This window comes from Mustelus asterias, chromosome 12, assembly GCF_964213995.1.
Source record: "Mustelus asterias chromosome 12, sMusAst1.hap1.1, whole genome shotgun sequence".
Lineage (NCBI taxonomy): Eukaryota > Metazoa > Chordata > Chondrichthyes > Carcharhiniformes > Triakidae > Mustelus > Mustelus asterias.
Window position 1 is genome coordinate 101,166,595 of NC_135812.1, and position 20,831 is coordinate 101,187,425.

General features: G+C 46.0%; 1 protein-coding gene across 1 annotated transcript in view; it reads right to left on the reverse strand.

The window, feature by feature from the left end:
* notum1a (notum, palmitoleoyl-protein carboxylesterase a) overlaps positions 1–20,831 on the reverse strand; it is a 51,911-nt gene that overhangs the window by 19,750 nt on the left and 11,330 nt on the right. Inside the window, exons 5-6 of the mRNA XM_078225728.1 lie at positions 18,325–18,383; positions 15,606–15,708 (exon numbers count right to left, since the gene is read on the reverse strand). Of these exons, the coding sequence (XP_078081854.1) occupies positions 15,606–15,708; positions 18,325–18,383 (162 nt within the window). The remainder of the gene's footprint in view (positions 1–15,605; positions 15,709–18,324; positions 18,384–20,831) is intronic.

Sequence of the window (20,831 nt, forward strand, 5' to 3'; positions counted from 1 at the left end):
AAGGCTGTACTCCAGTCGCCTTTTAAGAAATATCAAAACAGCTGCTCTGGCTCCTGTTCAACGTGTGGGTACCAGCTGTTGTGGGAAGCATTAGGTTGCAAATTCCATCTGTACATCAATCAGTTGATGGAATGATGTCACATATTGCACGCATTTGTGGAAGTAGCATCACAAGCTCCAAGAAACAAAAAGGCTTATAGACTTTGCGTTTAATTATCAAACTTAAGATTTGATCAATCATTGACTGGATTCATAGGAACAAAGAAATGCATCTTTATTCCTTTTGAGGAGTCAATCATTGTTTTTCACTAATATTCAGGTTTATTAAACCATGGGTAGATTAAATCAAGATTAAAATTTATTTATTAGTGGAACGTGTAAGGCTTACATTAACACTGCAATGAAGTTACTGTGAAAATCCCCTAGTCGCCACACTCCAACGCCTGTTCAGGGAGAATTTAGTGTGGACAACATACCCAACCAGCACATAGGTGCCATGGTGGCACAGTGGTTAGCACCACTGCCTCACAGCGCCAGGGACCCGGGTTCGATTCCCGACTCGGGTCACTGCCTGTGTGGGGTTTGCACATTCTCCCCGTGTCTGCGTGGGTTTCCTCTGGGTGCTCCAGTTTCCTCCAAAGATGTGCTGCTCAGGTGCATTGGCCATGCTAAATTCTCCCTTGGTGTACCCAAGCAGGCGTCAGAGAGTGGCGACGAGGGGATCTTCACAGTAACTTCATTGCAGTGTTAATGTAAGCCTACTTGTGACTAATAAATAAACTTTACTTCATCTTTCGGCGTGTGGGAGGAAACCGGAGCACCCGGAGGAGACCCACGCAGACACGGGGAGAATGTGCAGACTCCACACAGACAGTGACCCAAGCCGGGAATCGAACGCAGGGTCCCCGGTGCTGTGCCACCGTGCAGTCCTGGAGGGCACACCCGTTTACTCTTCCCAGTTTTACTGACTTTCAAATCCACGTTTGAGGATGTGCGAACATTGGGTCTAATGGGGAAGTGTTCAATTTCACATTTCTTAAGCCTTGGGGGGAATCAGAGTTTTGAAATAGATGAATAAAAGCCTTCTCCAAGGTTTCAAAACGACATAGTAATAATAGTGATTACAACACGGCCACATAAAACAATGTTTTCCCATGGAAAGGGTTACCAGACCGTTCATGGCAATTCCGCAAAAAAAACATAATCAGAGACTGGGTGGCAGAGTGAGGAGCAGAGCATCCTTTAATCTGTCGAACCTTGCTTTGAATTCAGGCCACAATGTTGGGACAACATCTCTTCTTTCGAGCAGTTGTTAAAAGGCCCCAAAAGAAACTCAGAGGGTGTGCCAACATAACCTTCCTGCCTTGATGTCGTTTCAACTATTTTCGCCAGTTTGCTGGTATTTCCGATGGTGAACACCACAAAAGCGCAACTCGTTGGCTTTCTCGGTTATTAAATGCCGGTGTCGAACTGAGCCGCACTGACTGGATCCCAGATTCAGTCTCTCTGCCCTGTGGCTGATCTCAGGCAGGGCAGCTTTCCGAGGGATTAAAATTGGCTTTGAGCATCTGGGCGGCAGATGAGGAGAGAACAGCTGTGGCGCCCCCCACAGTTGGGTAGCTCGTCAAGTCCTCCCCATATGGTTGCTCGCATGAAGGAACCAACACTTGGGCAGAGTTCTGAAGGGCCGTTAACTGTCGCTGTTGGTTGGAATGAGTCAGTTACCTGGAGGCGAAAGTGGAGGGTGAAAAGGAGAGCAAACGCGGCACGGCGGCACAGTGGTTAGCACTGCTGCCTCACAGCGCCAGGGACTCGGGTTCGATTCCTGGCTTGGGTCACTGTCTGTGCGGAGTCTGCACGGGTTTCCTCCGGGTGCTCCGGTTTCCTCCCACAGTCTGAAAGACATGCTGGTTAGGTGGATTGACCCGAACAGGTGCCGGAGTGTGGCGACTAGGGGAATTTCAGTGATTTGATCTGATTTGATTTATTATTGTCACATGTATTAACCCATCTGGTTCACTAATGTCCTTTAGGGAAGGAAATCTTCCATCCTTATCTGGTCTGGCCTACATGTGACTGCAGATCCACAGCAATATAGTTGACTCTTAAATGTCCCCTCTTAAGTGATTTGATTTATTATTGTCAGATGTATTAACCTACAGTGAAAAGTATTGTTTCTCGCGCTATACAGACAAAGCATACCGTTCATAGAGTAGGAAACGAGAGAGTGTAGAATGTAGTGTTACAGTCATAGCTAGGGTGTAGAGAAAGATCAACTTAATGCTGCCATTCAGAAGTCTGATGGCAGCAGGGAAGAAGCTGTTCTTGAGTCGGATGGTATGTGACTTCAGACTTTTGTATCTTTTTCCCGAAGGAAGAAGGTGGAAGAGAGAATGTCCGGGATGCGTGGGTCCTTGATTATGCTGGCTGCTTTGCCAAGGCAGCGGGAAGTGTAGACAGAGTCAATGGATGTAGACAGAGTCAATGGATGGGAGGCTGGTTTTTCATTGCAGTGTTAATGTAAGCCTTACTTGTGATTAATAAATAAACTTTAACTTTAAACGCAGAAGTGGGGGGGAGAATGGAGGAGGGGGGAGTGGAGGGGAAGGGAAGAGGAGCGATCTGGCCAAATAAAAATTCTTAATAAGCATCAAACCTCCACAAGTATGAAAAACAAATTCCTGCAACTAAGGCAGAACATTCTGGAAACACTCAGCAGATCAGGCAGCATCTGTGAAACTGGAACAAGCGGCAGGAAGGATTAATGTTTCACTCGACGATCTGTCGTCAGAACCTGCTTCCAGCATCTGCAACACGCTGCTTTTCATGACTATCTATAAAATAGTTGAAAACAGTAAAGTATTTGTTGTCTATAGCAACGAGCACAAGCCTCAGTCAGCCAGAGGTACCAGCGAGCAGCTGGGAGAGCAGCAGAATTTTGCCCGTAAATGAAGCACTTCCACGTTCCACAGTACGGAATCCATCAACGTTGCTTTGGTGTCACTGCCAAAACTCCACAAAGAGCAAACGGAGATGAAAGGAGATGAATTATTTTGCACTTAAACTTTGGCACTGGCATGGCTTGAGTGTGTATTATGCTGCTGGGCAAACTGCAAAGCCTTGGCATCGGTCCTTGGCTCCCGCTACCACCCCCTCCCACCCCACCAGTTTTGATATTATTGGCCCAACACATACCCAAAGCACTCTGGGTAAAGAGTAGCCCAAACAGACAGCTCAACTGTGCCCCAAAGTATTATGGGAGCTGGCTGGGAGTAAATTGGCTGCCATGTTTCCCACATTGCAAATGTCCTCCGCTTCGAAAGTATTTCATTGGCTGTGAAGCACTTTGAGGTGTTGGGAAGTGTGCTATATAAATGCAGGCCTCTCCTTTTTCACTCCTTGCACCCTTTAGCACTACCGATTTTCCCTGGCCCCATGACTAGCATCACCTATGTATCTATTAAGTATGAATAAGCTGTTGCCTCACAACGTCAGGGACTAGGGTTTGATTCCAGCCTCGGGCGATTGTCTACATGGAATTTGCACGTTTCTCCCCGTGTCTGCGTGGGTTTCCTTTGGGTGCTCTGGTTTCCTCCCACAATCCAAAGATGTGCAGGTTAGATGGATTGGCCATGGTAAATACACAGGGTTACGAGAATAGGGCCCTCAGTAGGATGTTTTTTTCGAGAGTCGGTGCAAATTCGATGGGCCAAATGGCCTTTTTCTCCACTGCAGGGATTCTATGGTTCTATGGAATACCTAGTCAAGTACTTTGCTGAACTTCATAACATACATGAGTAGCAGTTCTAACTGGTTTCAGACTCATGTTCCAAAGTAGTTTTCCATTTCCCAGTTTTGTTGTGAATGGAATTATAAAGATTGGTCGACTGCTTTTCTATCTCCAAGATCAAACTTGCTTAAACTGACTGGACAAGCATTTCTCTCACTGAATCATCTAACATTCATTGTTGACAATTGCTTACTGTGTTGCCGAGGAAACTGTACCTTCATGTTGCTGCTTTGACACTCCCACTCGTGTACAGATAGCAACTCCTTCCAGCCCGACAATAGTAGCTCAAAGACTTTTGATGTTATACGTGACTACGATTTCAATTGAAATACCCAACAGGGAACTTTGTAGCAACAGGTCAGAGGGTGGGTATTTTTTGGCAAGTGACTCACCTCCTGATCCCAAAACTCTTTCTGCCACCTACGTGGCACAAGTCAAGAGTGTAATGGAATACTCTTCATTTGCCTGCAACTCCATCAATAATCAAATAGCCCAACAGCATCCAAAACAAGTCACCACCCCATCTACTGGCCTTGTGGTGCAGTGGGCTAGCGTCCCTACCTCAGGGCCAGAAGATCCAGGTTCGAGTCCCAACCCAGGACTTGATGGCCAAGGAAGGTGCGTTCATAATGCGGCCAAACAGGTTGAATATCAACCTGCAAATCCTTCCAACATGCCAATGGCTGGTGGTAAGAGTGGGAGAGACTCCTGGTCAGCCATGCTTGATCTGAGTGAACCCCTCAAGCTCTAAGACCCTGGTGACAGTGGTGACAGATTAACGAACTGTTCCGGGAATAACTCACTATGGAAATGGATGATGCCCAGGAAGAGAATTGGAATTGGAATCCATCCATCAGCCGTCGTAAACATTCCGGTGTGTGCCATCTAGGTAACTGACAAGGGCAATAAATGCATGGGGACACTATCGTCTCCAGGTTCCTCTTCAAGTCATACATAGTTCTGACTTATAGGAGCAGGAGGAGGCCATTTGGCCCTTCGAGCCTGCTGTGCCATTCATCACGATTATGGCTGATGAATAATAACTCAATAGCCTAATTCTGCTTTCTCCCCATTACCTTTGACCCCATTCACCCCAAGTGCTACATCCAGCCACCTCTTGAATACATTCAATGTTTTGGCATCAACTATTTCCTGTGGTAATGAATTCCACAGGCTCAACGCTCTTTGGGTGATGAAATGTCTTCTCATCTCCGTCATAAATGGGCTACCCCGAATCCTCAGACTGTGACCCTTGGTTCTGGACGCTCCCACCATCAGGACCATCCTCCCTGCATCTACCCTGTCTAATTCCTGTTAGAATTTTATAAGTTCTCTATGAGATCCCCCCTCATTCGTCTGAACTCCAGCGAAAACAATCCTAACCTAGTCAATCTCTCCTCATACATCAGTCCTGCCATCCCGGGAATCAGCCTGGTAAACCTTCGCTGCACTCCCTCGAGAGCAAGAACATCCTTCCTCAGAAAAGGAGACCAAAACTACACAGAGTACTCTAGATGTGGCCTCACCAAGGCCCTCTATAATTGCAACAGCACATCCCTGCTCCTGTACTCGAAACCTCTCGCAATGAAGGACTTGGAACTATGTTGCCATCCTTTCATTGTCACTGGATTAAAACCCTGGAACTCCCTCCATAACAAGATTGTGGGTGTACCTACACCTCTCAACCAGCAGTTCAGGAAGGTGGTTCACAACTACCTTCTCAAGGGCCATTAATGATAAGCAATGAAAGCCTTATCAGCGATGTCCACATCCCATGTCCGAGTAAGAAAAACATTTAAAATCCACTTGTGTTGCCACCTTTATCTGTGTTTCTACACCACCATCTCCCTGCACCTCTTTTGTCATTGAAAATCTTAGAATAAGGTGTGTTTCTTTGTCTTACGTCCAAAGTATTCAGCTTCACATTTTCCCACATGTGAAACTAATATTCCTCACCATCCGTCTATTTTATCTCCTTTTGTAACCTTTTAGAATTTGCCATTGTCCTTCATTCAGGAAATTCTAACATTATTCCAACAGTCCCTAAATCCAACATATTTATATTTTTATTTCATTAATAAGAGTGGCATCAATGCAAAATACAGATAGACCTCCTTTGACCCCCCATCTTTACTTATAACCATCTCGCTATCCTGGTGAGCACATTGCTTTTGGTTCTACACGTTTCCACACTGGTATGTATTTGTATTTATTCCAATTGGCTCTTTGGAGCTCTGCTGTATTAATATGTACGCCGGACATGGCTCCTGCTCTGCCCAAGACCGCAAGGAACTACGAAAGGTCGTGAATGTAGCCCAATCCATCACGCAAACCAGCCTCCTGTCCTGGTCTCCCCATGCCGACACTATAGTTAAGAAAGCCCACCAATGCCTCTACTTTCTCACAAGACGAATGAAATTTGGCACGTCAGTTACGACTCTCACCAACTTTTACAGATGCACCATAGAAAGCATTCTTTCTGGTTGTATCACAGCTCGGTATGGCTCCTGCTCTGCCCAAGACCGCAAGGAACTACAAAAAGTCGTGAATGTAGCCCAATCCATCATGCAAACCAGCCTCCCATCCATTGACTCTGTCTACACTTCCCGCTGCCTCGGCAAAGCAGCCAGCATAATTAAGGGCCCACGCACCCCGGACATTCTCTCTTCCACCTTCTTCCGTTGGGAAAAACATACAAAAGTCTGAGGTCACGTACCAACCGACTCGAGAACAGTTTCTTCCCTGCTGCCATCAGATTTTTGAATGGACCTCCCTTGCATTAAATTGATCTTTCTCTACACCCTAGCTCTGACTGTAACACGACATTCTATACTCTCTCATTTCCTTCTCTATGAACAGTATGCTTTGTCTGTACAGTGCACAAGAAACAATACTTTTCACTGTATGTTAATACATGTGACAATACTAAACCAAATCAAATCAAAATCAAAACATGATGTAACAGACCCAGCGCGGGGAACGGAGAGAGAAGAGGTTGCCCTGGAAATCACTGTTCCTGAGGAACTGGCTGCAAAGAAAGGTCAGCAATTGAGTTTGTCCTCCAGACAATGGCATCTCTGGTCTGGACAGTATGAGAGACAGGTCCAGTCTGCGCAGGGACAATGGCAGGAACCCATTTCTCCCCTGTGGAGTCAAAACCACTTGTCCTTGGTGGAAAATTCTTTGTTTCTCCTTGCCTTCTCACCATTCCACTTGTGTTTGTTTGTTGCTGCCGCACAATCTCCCCAGCGTTTGGGGGTTTCAAGAGATTGAATGGTGTAAGAGCACTGGTCTCCCACATAATGCCATAGGGTGAAGAAAGACCCATTGCTTTTGCTTTTCGAACATTGAGCAAAACTATGCCTAGATTGAACGAGAAGCATTAGTGATCATGTTTGAAGTCTAGATATTCCATCAGTTTCTGTACGGGAGAGAGTTGACATTGCTGATGGACTATCGTCCACTCACTACCATCTCTGGACCACACACGGGAACGCTGTCACTTACGGCAAATAGAATGCAAAGATGGGCATTGCTTTCATCTGCACATATTTATGCCATTAAGGACCGACAGTCACGTTTACATTGTAACACAGATGGACTTTCAAGGCTGCCATTACCAGGCTGTTTGTCAGACTGCTGGAAAGGGAAAGTGATGCACTATCAATCGAGCCGAGACTAGTTGAGAGCAAGACAAACAGGCTTTTATTGGCAAGAACTTGGAGCCATCCCTGTCGGTGATCGGGTCTGAACTGAGAGCAAGGGGGGTGGAGCCACCGCCTTTATACCCAGACCAGGGGGAGGAGACTTGGGCGGAACCGACAGGGATGTGCCACATATACAGGTAATGAGAAATACTAACTACAGTGGTTAACCACTACAGATAGCAGATAACAGTGGTTTACCACAGAAAGCTTCTACTTTGAACCTGTGGATAACATCTGTCACTTCTAGGCAAGTGAGAAAACACACTCGGAGCGATCCTGTGCTCTCAGAAGTGATGGATATGGTCTTATGAGGAAAGACTAACACCGAACCTGAAACCCTACTACTTTGGGAGAACGGAGCAGTCAGGATGTCTTCTATGGGAGCTCAGATTAATCATTCTGATTGAGGAAGCGGATGTTAGAGAAGCTACATGAGATCCATTGCGGAGTTGTACGCATGAAGGAAATAGCAAGAAGTTATTCCTGGTGGCCTGGACAGGATGTGGAAATTGAGGAGAAAGCTAGAACATGTAGTCCCGCGAAAGTAAGAAACCTGCCACCCTTCATGCCGCTACACCCATGGGAATGGCCTGAAGAGACTTGGCAAGGTGTGCATGTGGGTTTTGCAGGACCTTTCGAAGGACATATGTTCTTAGTAATAGTTCATGTTCACACCAAATGGCCAGAGATCACGATGATGATGTCTACCTCAACTGAGAAAACCATTGAGAAGCGAGGAGAAATATTTAGTCTTTTTGGATTTCCTGAATGTCTGATAAGCAACAATGGACCTCAATTTGTCTTGCAGGAATTTGAGAGCATCCTACAAGAAAATAATATTCAACACATTACTTCTGCACCGTATCACCCTGCTACTAATGAACTAGCAGAATGCTTTGTCCAAACAATGAAACACACCTTGAAAGCAACCAAGGAACAAGATTCGCTTATCAAATGCCTTAACATATTCTGGCTGGTCCACCAGAATACCGCACATTCCATGATCAAGACCTCTCCTGCCTTACTCATGATAAAGAGTCAGCTGCGTTCCGCATTCAATCTCTTGAAACCTCCAAACGCTGGGGAGATTGTGCGGCAGCAACAACAAACACAAGTGGAATGGTGAGAAGGCAAGGAGAAACAAAGAATTTTCCACCAAGGACAAGAGGTTTTGACTCCACAGGGGAGAAATGGGTTCCTGCCACTGTCCTTGTGCAGACTGGGCCTGTCTCTCATACTGTCCAGACCAGAGATGCCATTATCTGGAGGAGACATGCAGACCAGTTATTGGCGGGATAAACAGATCTGCCAAATCTGGAGGCTGTTGAAAATTCAGGGTCAGACTTACAAAGTCCTGACTTGAACCTTCCTCCAATCCCTACTCTACCAGACACCATTGTGGAAAGCAACACCTCGCCTTCAGTTCAGATGCAGGGGCAACCTCTAGTTCCTAATTCAACGCCAGTTAAACCAACTGCCGAAGACATCAGTCCAAAGAGGAAAACGCCAGAGGTTCGCCTTTAACCATACGGAGAGCGATGACCTCCAGACCATCTGACTTATTAACAGTGACTGACTTATTGGCTATTGTTGGTGTTGAACTTGGTTTGAACTTGTTTGGGGAAGCTCAATTTAACGGGGGGCGGGGGGGAAAGAAACATTATGTATTTGTATTGATTCTATTGGCTCACTGGAGCTCTGCTGTACTAATGTGTGCGCCGGACATGATGTAACAGACCCAGCGTGGGAAACAGAGAGAGAAGAGGCAGCCATGGAAAAGATCACACACCATTAATAAAGCTCCGTTCGCTTTCAACCAAGGTCTGTCTCATATATCACATCTTCAAACACAGCACAATCCTTCACCATAAGTCTCTATATTTTTGTATAAAAGTCCATAAACCAGATGCACTGCAATTACTTAATCTAACCTCTTATTTCGTGTAAGAATTCAGTTGAAGTGTAACCTGCTATTTGGACATCTGTATTAAATGTCCCTGACTGTTTATCTAATGTTTAATGATTTCATCCTGCATTATGAACTCTAGTAGTTAGCCAGCAATGGATACAACACCAACTGGTCTATAAATTGCGTTTTATCCTTCTCTCCTTTTCTTTACGAAGATAGGGCCATCACTTGCACCGCCCTCTAGTTCCAAACATAATTTCTCTGTTCACAGAATTTTGGAAAATTATAGCCAGACCCTTAGCTATTTTTTCCCTAACTCTCCTTGGGATCCTCCGATGTAATCAATCACATCCATTTTGAATAACTGTTTTCATATCAATTCCCCATGGGCAGCACGGTAGCACAGTGGTTGGCACTGCTGCCTCACAGCGCCAGGGACCCGAGTTCGATTCCCGGCTCGGGTCACTGTCTGTGTGGAGTTTGCACGTTCTTCCCGTGTCTGTGTGGATTTCCTCCGGGTCCCTCCCACAGTCTGAAAGATGTGCTGGTTAGGTGCATTGACCATGCTAAATTCTCCCTCAGTGTACCCGAACAGGCGCCGGACTGTGGCGACTAGATTTTCACAGTAACTTCATTGCAGAAGAATCCCTACAGCACAGAAGGAGGCCATTCAGCCCATCGAGTCTGCACCGACCACAATCCTATCCAGGTGCTATGCCCGTAACCCCACATATTTAGCCTGCTAATCTCCCTGACACTAGGGTCAATTTAGCATGGCCAATCAACCTCACCCACACATGTTTGGACTGTGGGAGGAAACCGGAGCACCTGGAGCAAATGCCAAGCAGACATGGGGAGAACGTGCAAAGTCCACACAGACAATGACCCGAGACTGCAATTGAACCCGGGTCCCTGGTGCTGTGGGGTAGCAATGCTAACCACCGTATCGCCCCAAAACTGATGCTGCCAGCGCGCTGTCATGGAACTTGGGAGCTCCCCTGACGGGAAATTGAACCCTGATCTCCTGCGTGACAGGCAGGGATATTAACCACTACACTAACGAGGGAGTTGTAAATGTAAGCCTACTTGTGACACTAATAAATAAACTTCGGAAAAAAATTATAATTATATTGAATTATAACCTTTGCCAGCCCTATAGCCGCCTGTGCTGGCTCTGTAACACCAGTACTGGCTCCTCTGTGCGAGCGAAGATGATTTATTTATTTGTCATTTCTGCCATTCCCTCACACCACTACAAACTGGCTAGCTTCATCACTCAGCAGCCTGTTATCCCTATTAGTCATCAATACGCTTCCTTTTTTTGCCTCGCTGGAATCTATTTAATTTGTACTCTTTCTGTCTCCTGTTTAAACATTTCCTGTTAAATACAGTCAGCTTTGCCAATTTTTTTCAATCCCTTTAATCAGGGCAAAGTTCCTTTTTATCTTGGTATAATTTGTTTTTTCTTTCCTCCCAGTCACACACGCCTGTCACTTTTCTTGCTCTCTAGTTTTCTTACATTGAACTTAATTATATTGTGGTCACTGTTCCCCAAATGTTCCCCTAACTTGATGTGGCTGGCCTGCTCCATCTCATTACGCAGTGACAGATCAAATAGCGCCTCCTTCTTTGTTGAAATGATAACCGTCTGGAATACTGTCAAAAGCCTTTCCTCCCTTCTACATCAAACATTTTCCGAGTCTATTTCTTAGATAATTAACATCTCCTACTTTTATAAATCCATTATTAATACTTGCTCCTTCCTCCTCTTTCTTTCTTATCCCCGCCGAAACTTTTATATCTAGGTATATTTAGCTACCAATCCTGACTTGGCTGCAGTCGCACTTCAGTTATTAGTTTACGTCACGTAAGCCTATTTCAATCAATGCCGGTTTCTCAATTTTAGATTTGGCAGTAAGTCAGTAACAAGATCATATGTGGTGGGGGGGGGGGGGGGGGGGGGGGGGGGGGGGGTCGGGGGGTCGGGGGGTCGGGGCGCAGCGGGGGGGGCAGGGAGCACACTGTCCAGCCCTGGGAACAGTTGTTTCTATGTCACTGCTTTGTCAAAGGGTCACCTGGACTCGAAACGTCAGCTCTTTTCTCTCCTTACAGATGCTGCCAGACCTGCTGAGATTTTCCAGCATTTTCTCTTTAGGCTTACATTAACGCTGCAATGAAGTTACTGTGAAAAATCCCTTAGTCGCCACACTCCGGCGCCTGTTCGGGTACACTGAGGGAGAATTTAGCCTGGCCAATGCACCCAACCAGCACATCTTTCGGACTGTGGGAATAAACCGGAGCACCTGGAGAGAATATTTTCTATGGTGTTACAATTGATGATTGTGATTTGGGCATGGGAACCTCACTGTACTGATAGATTTAGCATTAAGCCATGGACCATTCCCAGATTGTAGCGATTTAACTGATTTCGGCAAGTTTATTTCCCTTGCTGTGGTGAAGTAGTGCCACAATAATTGGTGGAGGTCACAACACATTTGTCTTTCAGGCTCAAGAGATTTTCCCACCTCGGCGCGCCTGGCATGGATCACTTTGCGCCGACCCGGGAAAATGACGTGCAGGCCTAAAAAATCAGTGATGCGTCCAGCGCCGAACAGTTTGTGATCCTCCCAGCCTCTGCCTAATGGTGCGAACCGGATCATGCCCAGAAAGGGCACGAGGCTGACTAGCATTTTTAAATAAGCATTTACATATGCACCGCCTGTTCAATTCCCAGCGCAAACTTCCAGCCTTTGAGTGTGGCGCGATCACGGCGATAATCACTACTGGTCTCTATCAGCGGAGACCTGGCACGATGGCCACACCGGGAGGGCTTGGAGGCCACTGAAGCCCTCGGGTAGCTGGGGGCATGGCCAGGCAGTGCCCATCAGACCGTGCCCACCAATCAGTGGCCACCAGGCACCCCGGCAGTGCCAATTGAGGGAGGGGCTATAATGGGGGGGGGGGCTATGCAGGGGTCAGACTGGTGTGGAGGGGGTGGGTCATGGATCATGTTGGAAGTCATGACAGGGTCAGGAGGGGGGCTCCATCAAGAGTGCCTCAATGCCGGTGACCCGTGTCAGGAAGGGGGTGGGGGAACATGCCACCGATGTCCGTAGGGTGGGGAGGGGGTCTCCCAGTGCACTGTGAGACTGGGGCTCCCCTCCGAAACGGGGCCCAAGCACTCAGACAGTAACATTCCGGCCATTATCTTTATGCCTTTTTTGTAACCCGTGATGGTAAAGGTTACGGTATTTTGGTTCTCTATCAAATTGATACTTTTCTCTAACTATCAAGTGCAAGATGAATATTTAAATCTACATAAGACATTCCATTTTTTACAATAGCAAATTTCCTGTTGTACAGTTCATAGAGCATGTGGTGTCTTAGAAGATCAAGATATATTAGCCATGTAATAAGCACAGACAGGTGGTCTCTTGGCTTGGGGGTTAGAGCACTGGTCTTGTAAACCAAGGGTCATGAGTTCAAATCTCACTAGGACCTGTCCACATTAAGCTGGTGGGTTAGCTCATGATGGGCCAGATGGCCATTTTTCTGTGCTGCAAACTTGATTCTCTATTCCACTAAAGCAGCGGAGAACGGACCAGTTAAGTGGCTGAAGACTTCCTGATTTGAACAATTTTAAATTTCTGGAGATTTTCTTTTTGTTCATTTATGGTTTTGTTTGAAGTGTGACATAGAAGGCTGTTTTCAGTTCTGTAAGGGTATTGGGGATGATGGAATGAAGGGAGATGGATGGGGTTAAGATACAGACCAGCCACGGTCTAATTGAACAGTGAAGCAGACTTGAATGATGAACTTCTTACTTTTCCAACAAAAAGAATTATACTGTAAATGTACAAACAGCTTTCAGAGTAGCTGTAAGCGAGATTGTCTATATTGTTTATTGACTGTGATTATCTTAGAATCTTAGAAACCCTACAGCACAGAAAGAGGCCATTCAGCCCATCGAGTCTGCACTGACCACAATCCCACCCAGGCCCTACCCCCATATCCCTACATATTTTACCCACTAATCCCTCTAACCTACGCATCCCAGGACACTAAGGGCAATTTTTAGCTTGGCCAATTAACCTAACCCGCACATCTTTGGACTGTGGGAGGAAACGGGAGCACCTGGAGGAAACCCACGCAGACACGAGGAGAATGTGCAAACTCCACACAGACAGTGACCCAAGCCGGGAGGGCATTATATGCCCACTTAAATCTCATCACAACCTTTTCACATCACCCATGCAATGGAAAGAAATTTCAAGCGGGCATCTTACGGCAATAGTTTCAGCTTCCTGTTTTTTTTAACACCTGCACATTCTTTGATTCTATGATCTCCCTGAACAATTACTCAATTTGTTGAATGTATATGCTGCAAGCAGCAAGAATAACGATTGTCAGAAATATGCAGCAGGACATAAGGGCGGAACAGTAATTAGCACCGCTGCCTCACAGCGCCAGGGACCCAGGTTCGATTCCCGGCTTGGGTCACTGTCTGTGTGGAGTCTCGACGTTCTCTCCGTGTCTGCGTGGGTTTCCTCCGGGTGCTCCGGTTTCCTCCCACAGTAAGACGTGCTGGTTAGGGTGCATTGGCTGTGCTAAATTCTCTCTCAGAGTACCCCGAACAGGCGCCGGAGTGTGGCAACTAGGGGATTTTCACAGTAACTTAGTTGCAGTGTTAATGTAAGCCTACTTGTGGCATGAATAAAAAATAACTTAAAAACTTAACTTAGTTTCATCAATTCGTTGGAACATTGGCCTCACTTAGATCTTAACTGAGGAAAACAATAGTGGTGAGTTCACCTAATAGTTCTGCAGGTTATCGCAGTGAGAAACCAAGAGGTGAACAGTAGGGTGAGCATTGACTCAGTCCAAGATGCTGAGTTAGCAAGTTCTGGACAGCAAGAAGCAAAGGTGGGTTTGCAGAGTCTTATCGCTGAGATGGACAGCAAGAAATCGTCCAGCTCGCGAGCTTCTGTTTTTCTATTTGGGATGATTACTGGAAGTGAGTTTATGAAAGCCAGAAAAGAAGGACATTGAGACCTTTGAGCTGCTATCCAGCTCATTGAGGTCATGTTTGATCTGTAAGGTCAGAGTGGTCAGCCTGTGGAATTCGCTACCACGTGAAAGTAGTTAGAATCATAGAATCCTACAGTGCAGAAGGAGGCCATTCGGCCCATCGAGTCTGCACCGACCACAATCCCACCCAGGCCCTATTCCCATAACCCCATGCATTTACCCTAGCTAGTCCCCCTGACACTAAGGGGCAATTTAGCATGGCCAATCCACCTAACCCGCACATCTTTGGACTCTGGAGCACCCAGAGGGAACCCACACAGACAATGTGCAGACTCCACACAGACAGTGACCCAAGCCGGGAATTGAACCCAGGTCCCTGTAGCTGTGATGCAGCAGTGCTAACCACTGTGCCACCATTCCATCGCTAGTTGAGGCCAAAACATTGTATGTTTTCAAGAAGCACTTAGATAAAACACTTGAGGTGAAGGGGATCAAAAGATATCGGGGCGGGAGGGGAGGTGGGATCAGGCTATTGAGTTGGATGATCAGCCATGATCATAATGAATGGCAGAGCAGGCTCGAAGGGCCGAATGGCCTTCTCCTGCTCCAATTTTCTACGTACCTTAACTCCCATTCTCCTGCCTTGGCTCCACATCCTTATATACCCTTGTACAGACATTTGGGATACGAACTTTCCCCACCTCCCCCCCCCACCCCACATTGGATAAATATCCGGTGACTCTTCCCTGTCGAGACTTGTGCTTAGGAAACAGCAATTGAGTGGTGATAACAGGGCAGTATTACCTAAAAATACCTTCATACTTACAGAAGACAGGGAGGCAGGGAGAGGCATGGAAGAAGGTTGATAAAAAGATAAACATTGAGTATTAACTTGTTGATTGATTTACAGCAATGATCAATGAATCCACACCCTATCTAATCTTGTCAGGATGCCACGGTGGGGCGAGATGCTATGGAATTTAATCTTTAACCACCGTTTGAGATCCAAAGTAGGATTTGATCCCACCCAAGATAATTTTCACTGCAGGGAATGAACACAGTTTTCTACACGGAATTCACTTTCATCTCAAGAAACATTTGATCTTATCGGAGAATATCTCAAAGAGGGAGGAGTCTTAACATTGAGACCCCGAAAACCCAAACAACATACCTGGTTCCAGCGAGCAGGAGGATCTTTGCATTTTCAAGGCCTTTAGTCAACAACTCTTTGACAACTTCTTGTATTATCAGCGCTCCCATGAAAGCGTATTCACCTTCAACAGACAATGAGCAAAGACCAGTGAGTTCACTCTACACTGGGATGGGTTGCTCCAGTAAAATCCTACCTGTTAGTTTGTCTCTTCTCCCTCTACTGAAATTACTGGCTACCCAAGACCAAAGTGGTTATCCTTCCTTCTTGTCACTTCACGGTGACTGTTGGCAGCTATTTGACTTTGGGAGGCATTAAACATAAATCTAACACAACACTCACACGCACAAACTTTCCAAGAGGGGTGATTAGATATGGCGGCACAGTGGTTAGCACTGCTGCCTTACAGGGACCCGGGTTCGATTCCTGGCTTGGGTCACTCTCTGTGCAGAGTCTGCATGTTCTCCCTGTGTCTGCAGGATTTCCTCTGGGTGCTCTGGTTTCCTCCCAAAAGATGTGCTGGTTAGGTGAATTGGCCACGCTAAATTCTCCCTCAGTGTACCCGAACAGACGCCGGAGTGTGGCGGCTAGGGGATTTTCACAGTAACTTCATTGTGGTGTTAATGTAAACCTACTTGTGACACTAATAAATAAACTGTAAACTAGATGGCAATCAGGACTTTATCCACTGTAACAGAGCTAGCGAAAAGAAATTCAACGTCGATTGTTAAAGGTTTGAAGGGTTTTGAATTGGGAAAGGCTATTTAAAATTGACAAAAGGGAGGGGGGGCTAGGAAAAAAATATTGAGGAAGAGAGTCATTATTTTTCCACAGGCAGTTGCTGAGACAAAGGTCATTACACCTTTTAAGGAAAAATTGGATAAATATTTGAAGCAGACGAAGATGAAAGGAACTAGGGGAGAGAGAACAGGGCAGTGAGATTAATCTTAGATATCTCTAACAAAGGACTGGCACAGATCTGATGGGTTTTAATGTCAGAGCAACTGTGAAGAGCAGCATGTGTTGTCCAGAAAGTGATAAGAACATAAGAACTAGGAGCAGGAGTAGGCCACCTGGCCCCTCGAGCCTGCTCCCCCATTCAATAAGATCATGGCTGATCTTTTCATGGACTCAGCTCCACTTACCCGCCCGCTCACCATAACCCTTAATTCCTTTACTATCTATCTTTGCCTTAACAACTTTCAATGAGGTAGCCTCAACTGCTTCACTGGGCAGGGAATGCCACAGATTCACAACCCTTTGGGTGAAGAAGTTCCTCCTCAACTCAGTCCTAAATCTGCTTCCCCTTATTTTGAGGCCATGCCCCCTAGTTCTAGTTTCACCTCCCAGTGGAAACAACCTCCCTGCTTCTATCTTATCTATTCCCTTCATAATCTTACTTTTTCTATAAGATCTCCCCTCATTCTTCTGAATTCCAATGAGTATAGTCCCAATCTACTCATAAGCCAACCCTCTCAACTCCGGAATCACCCGAGTGAATCTCCTCTGCACCACCTCCAGTGCCAGTATATCCTTTCTCAAAGAGACCAAAACTTGTAACGAGTGACTTGCTAGACTACTTCAAAGGACAATTACGTTCCAACCATGTTATAAGGGGACTAGAGTGACTGAGATAAAATCAGCAGATTTTTTAAAAAATGACATTGGGGACCAGTTAGGTTTTTATTACAATCCTATAGTTTTGTGGTCACTTTTGCTGATAACAGCATTTTTCTTCAAATGAAGCAGAAAATACTGGAAAATCTCAGCAGGGCTGACAGCATTTGTGGAGAGGGAACAGAACCAACGTTGAGTCTGGATGACCCTTCGTCATGAGCTCTGACAAAAAGAATTGGCTCTATTCTCTCTCCACAGATGCTGTCAGATCTGCTGAGATTTTCCAGCATTTTCTGGTTTTGTTTCAGATTCCAGCATCTGCAGCATTTTGCGTTTATTTTTATTTATCGGTCTGTAAACTGGTTTGATTCTATGAGCTAAATTCACAGATCCTCCAGTACCTACTCAAAGTGGTCATTCTTCATGTTTTTTTCATTCATTCGTGGGACATGGGCGTCGCTGGCTGGCCAGCATTTATTGCCCATCCCTAGTTGCCCGAGGGCAGTTAAGAATCAACCACATCGCTGTGGCTCTGGAGTCACATGTAGGCCAGACCAGGTAAGGACAGCAGATTTCCTTCTCTCAAGGACATTAGTTGAACCAGATGGGTTTTTCTGACAATTGGCAATGGCTTCATAGTCATCCGTAGATTCTTAATTCCAGATTTTTTAAAATGGAATTCAAATTCCACCATCTGTCGTGGTGGGATTCGAACCCGGGTCCCCAGAACATTAGCGGAGTTTCTGGATTAATAACCTAGTGATAATACCACTAAGCCACCACCTCCCCCTTCACAATGATGGTTGGTAAGCGATTGGACCTCAGAGGACATTAATAAGCAAGTCTGATTCCACCAATGCACATAGATTTTTCAATAGTGGCCACTGGACAGCAATCAGGAGTCGGAGAGTTAGTTCAAAGACACTATAGTGAATTGCAGTGCCCCTGTCACTGCCCTACTCATATACAGACAACTAAATCCATTGTCAGACTTGGGGCCTTCCAATTGTGTGTGGCTTAGTACCGTTCTAGGTCGTGAACTTACACATTTGCATAACTCTGGCTAATTTCTGCAGGGATAAATTCTGCTTCACACAGCCTAAAGAGTCAAGTGAAAACTTACCTTTCTCAGATTTCAGGGACGCTCCACTCCAAACGTCACTTGAGCAGTAAGGGATGAAGCTGAAATGGAAAACAGACGTGCAATTTACTAATGCGCTTGATACAATTGTCCAATAAAATATTATTTTCAGCGCAACACAGAACGTCAAGTTGCTGATGAGTGGGGGGAGATGCAGAATGCACATACTTGTCTCTGATACTATAATAATTCCACGGAGGCAAAAGTCCCGTCACCAAGTTACTTTATTTACACCATGCATCTGTACTCAGCCAGCTCTCCAGTTGCTCCCTGCTGAATGTAGGTTGGGCGTCTGACACACCTGCTTTAAATAGGGAGCATGAGGCTCCCTGATTTAATCATCAATCAGGACTCATCAAGCCAACCTCATTGGCCTGGCTGAAGTCGTCACAGATACCCCTGCAAAGCCAGTCCCAGATTTCACCTAGAGTGACTGCGGGGCAGGAGACTCGCTGCGGAATAGACCCCCAGCCCTTCACCACAGGGAGGGGAGGAAAACTGAGAGAAGTATTCACTACTGCTGCTTGCTCTCCTCAGCACTGAGCAGGAGAGACTGAGGTCAGAGCGTAAGTCACTGCTGCCTTCCAACCTGGATGGTGAGTGGTGCAAAACATCGAATGACAGTGGCAGAAAAATAGTGTCCAAATCAGGGGAAATGATACATGGGATTATATTCCTCACCCTGTACTTATGCTATTTATATACATTGTGTGGCTTTCAGAATACACAGGAGTTGTTGGAATGACTGCATGACATACTTTGGTGTGTTTTCTACCTTTTTGCAGATAGCTCTGGTTAAAAGAACTAAATACAACTTAATCCCAGTGTAAGGGGTCACGACATTGGCAATGTCTCCACAAGAGTGCAAACAAATTCCCACTTGGTTCTCAGGATGGGAATAGTGAACTCAGCCCTGACACATCCAATGTGGTTCTAAGTAACTGCTTTCCTTTCCCAGGTCTATTATGTTTCACAGGACTACGTTGTTGAGTGTTTTTCCTTATGTTTCTTCTTTTCTCTCCTTGTCATCCAGACGTGCAAATTGCTATGGGGATGTGACATAACTTCACTCATGTCTCACCCCACTTGACCATTCCTCTTGAGTGTCTAGCTAGTGAGTTTTGGTAGGCTAACTGATTCTGGTGGTGGTGGTGGTGTGCCACAGTTCACTCAGGGCGTCCAAGTCGCCGTGGCCGTGTCACTATCACATACATCTTGTATTCTGGAGCTACGGGTACTGATGGTAGAGGCGCCAACTTTCTTTCCATCACATGGCTGACCAGGAATCTCTCCCACTCTCACTGCCCACCATTGCCGTGTATTGGAAGGATTTGCAGATTTACGCACAACACACCTCCCTTGGCCATCAAGTCCTGGAGTGGGACTCGAACCCAGAGGTTCTCGCTCAGAGGCAGAGATGCTACCCACTGCACCACCTGACATCTCAAACTGAACCTGAGCCCTATCGTATCTGCACCCGTTGTTCACACAGGAAATGCTGAACAGAAATCAGGAATAGGAATCCCAACTCATGTGTTCCAATCTTAAGCAAGGGTATTTGGACCAATTGTAATGTCTTCACCTCCTCCCCATCTGTGAATATTTGACCCAACACTAAAGTGTAATTGAAACCAGGATAGAACATAGAACATAGAACGTAGAACATTACAGCGCAGTACAGGCCCTTCGGCCCTCGATGTTGCGCCGACCAGTGAAACCAATCTAAAGCCCATCTAACCTACACTATTCCAATAGCATCCATATGTTTATCCAATGACTATTTAAATGCCCTTAATGTTGGCGAGTCCACTACTGTTGGCGAATCCACTACTGTTGCGATTATTGGTTTTTTTTATCCATTCACGGATGTTGCCATCACTGGCAAAGCCAGTAATTATTATCCATCCCTTATTGCCCTCCAGAAACCCTAAAGAAGCCAGGCACCATCCAGGACAAAGCAGCCTGTATGATCAACACCCATCACCCTAAACTCACTCCCTCCACCACAGGCACGTAGAGGCAGCAGTGCGTACCATCTAATGGATGAACTGCAGCAACTCGTTGTGCCTCCTTCAAAAGTACCTTCAAAATCTGCGACCTCTAGCACCGAGAAGGACAAGAGCAGCAGATATATGGGGACAACACCACCTGCAAGCTCCTCTCCAAACCACTCACCATCCTGACATGGAAATAAATCACAGTTCCTGCGCTGTCACTGGGTGAAAATCCTGAAATTCCCTCCCTAACAGCACTGAGGGTATACCAGGTAGGCTGCAGCGGTTCAAGAAAGCGGTTTACATCCCAAAGGCAATTAAGGTTGTCAACAAACTTTAGCCTTTCAGTGATACTCACAACCCATGAAGGAGTAAAATAACGGTGAATGGTCACCTTCCTGAACCGCTGTAGACAGTGTGGTGTAGATACTCCCTCCCACTCTTCTGTTAGATAAGGAGGTGCGAGATTTTCACCCAACAAGGACAAAGGGACGA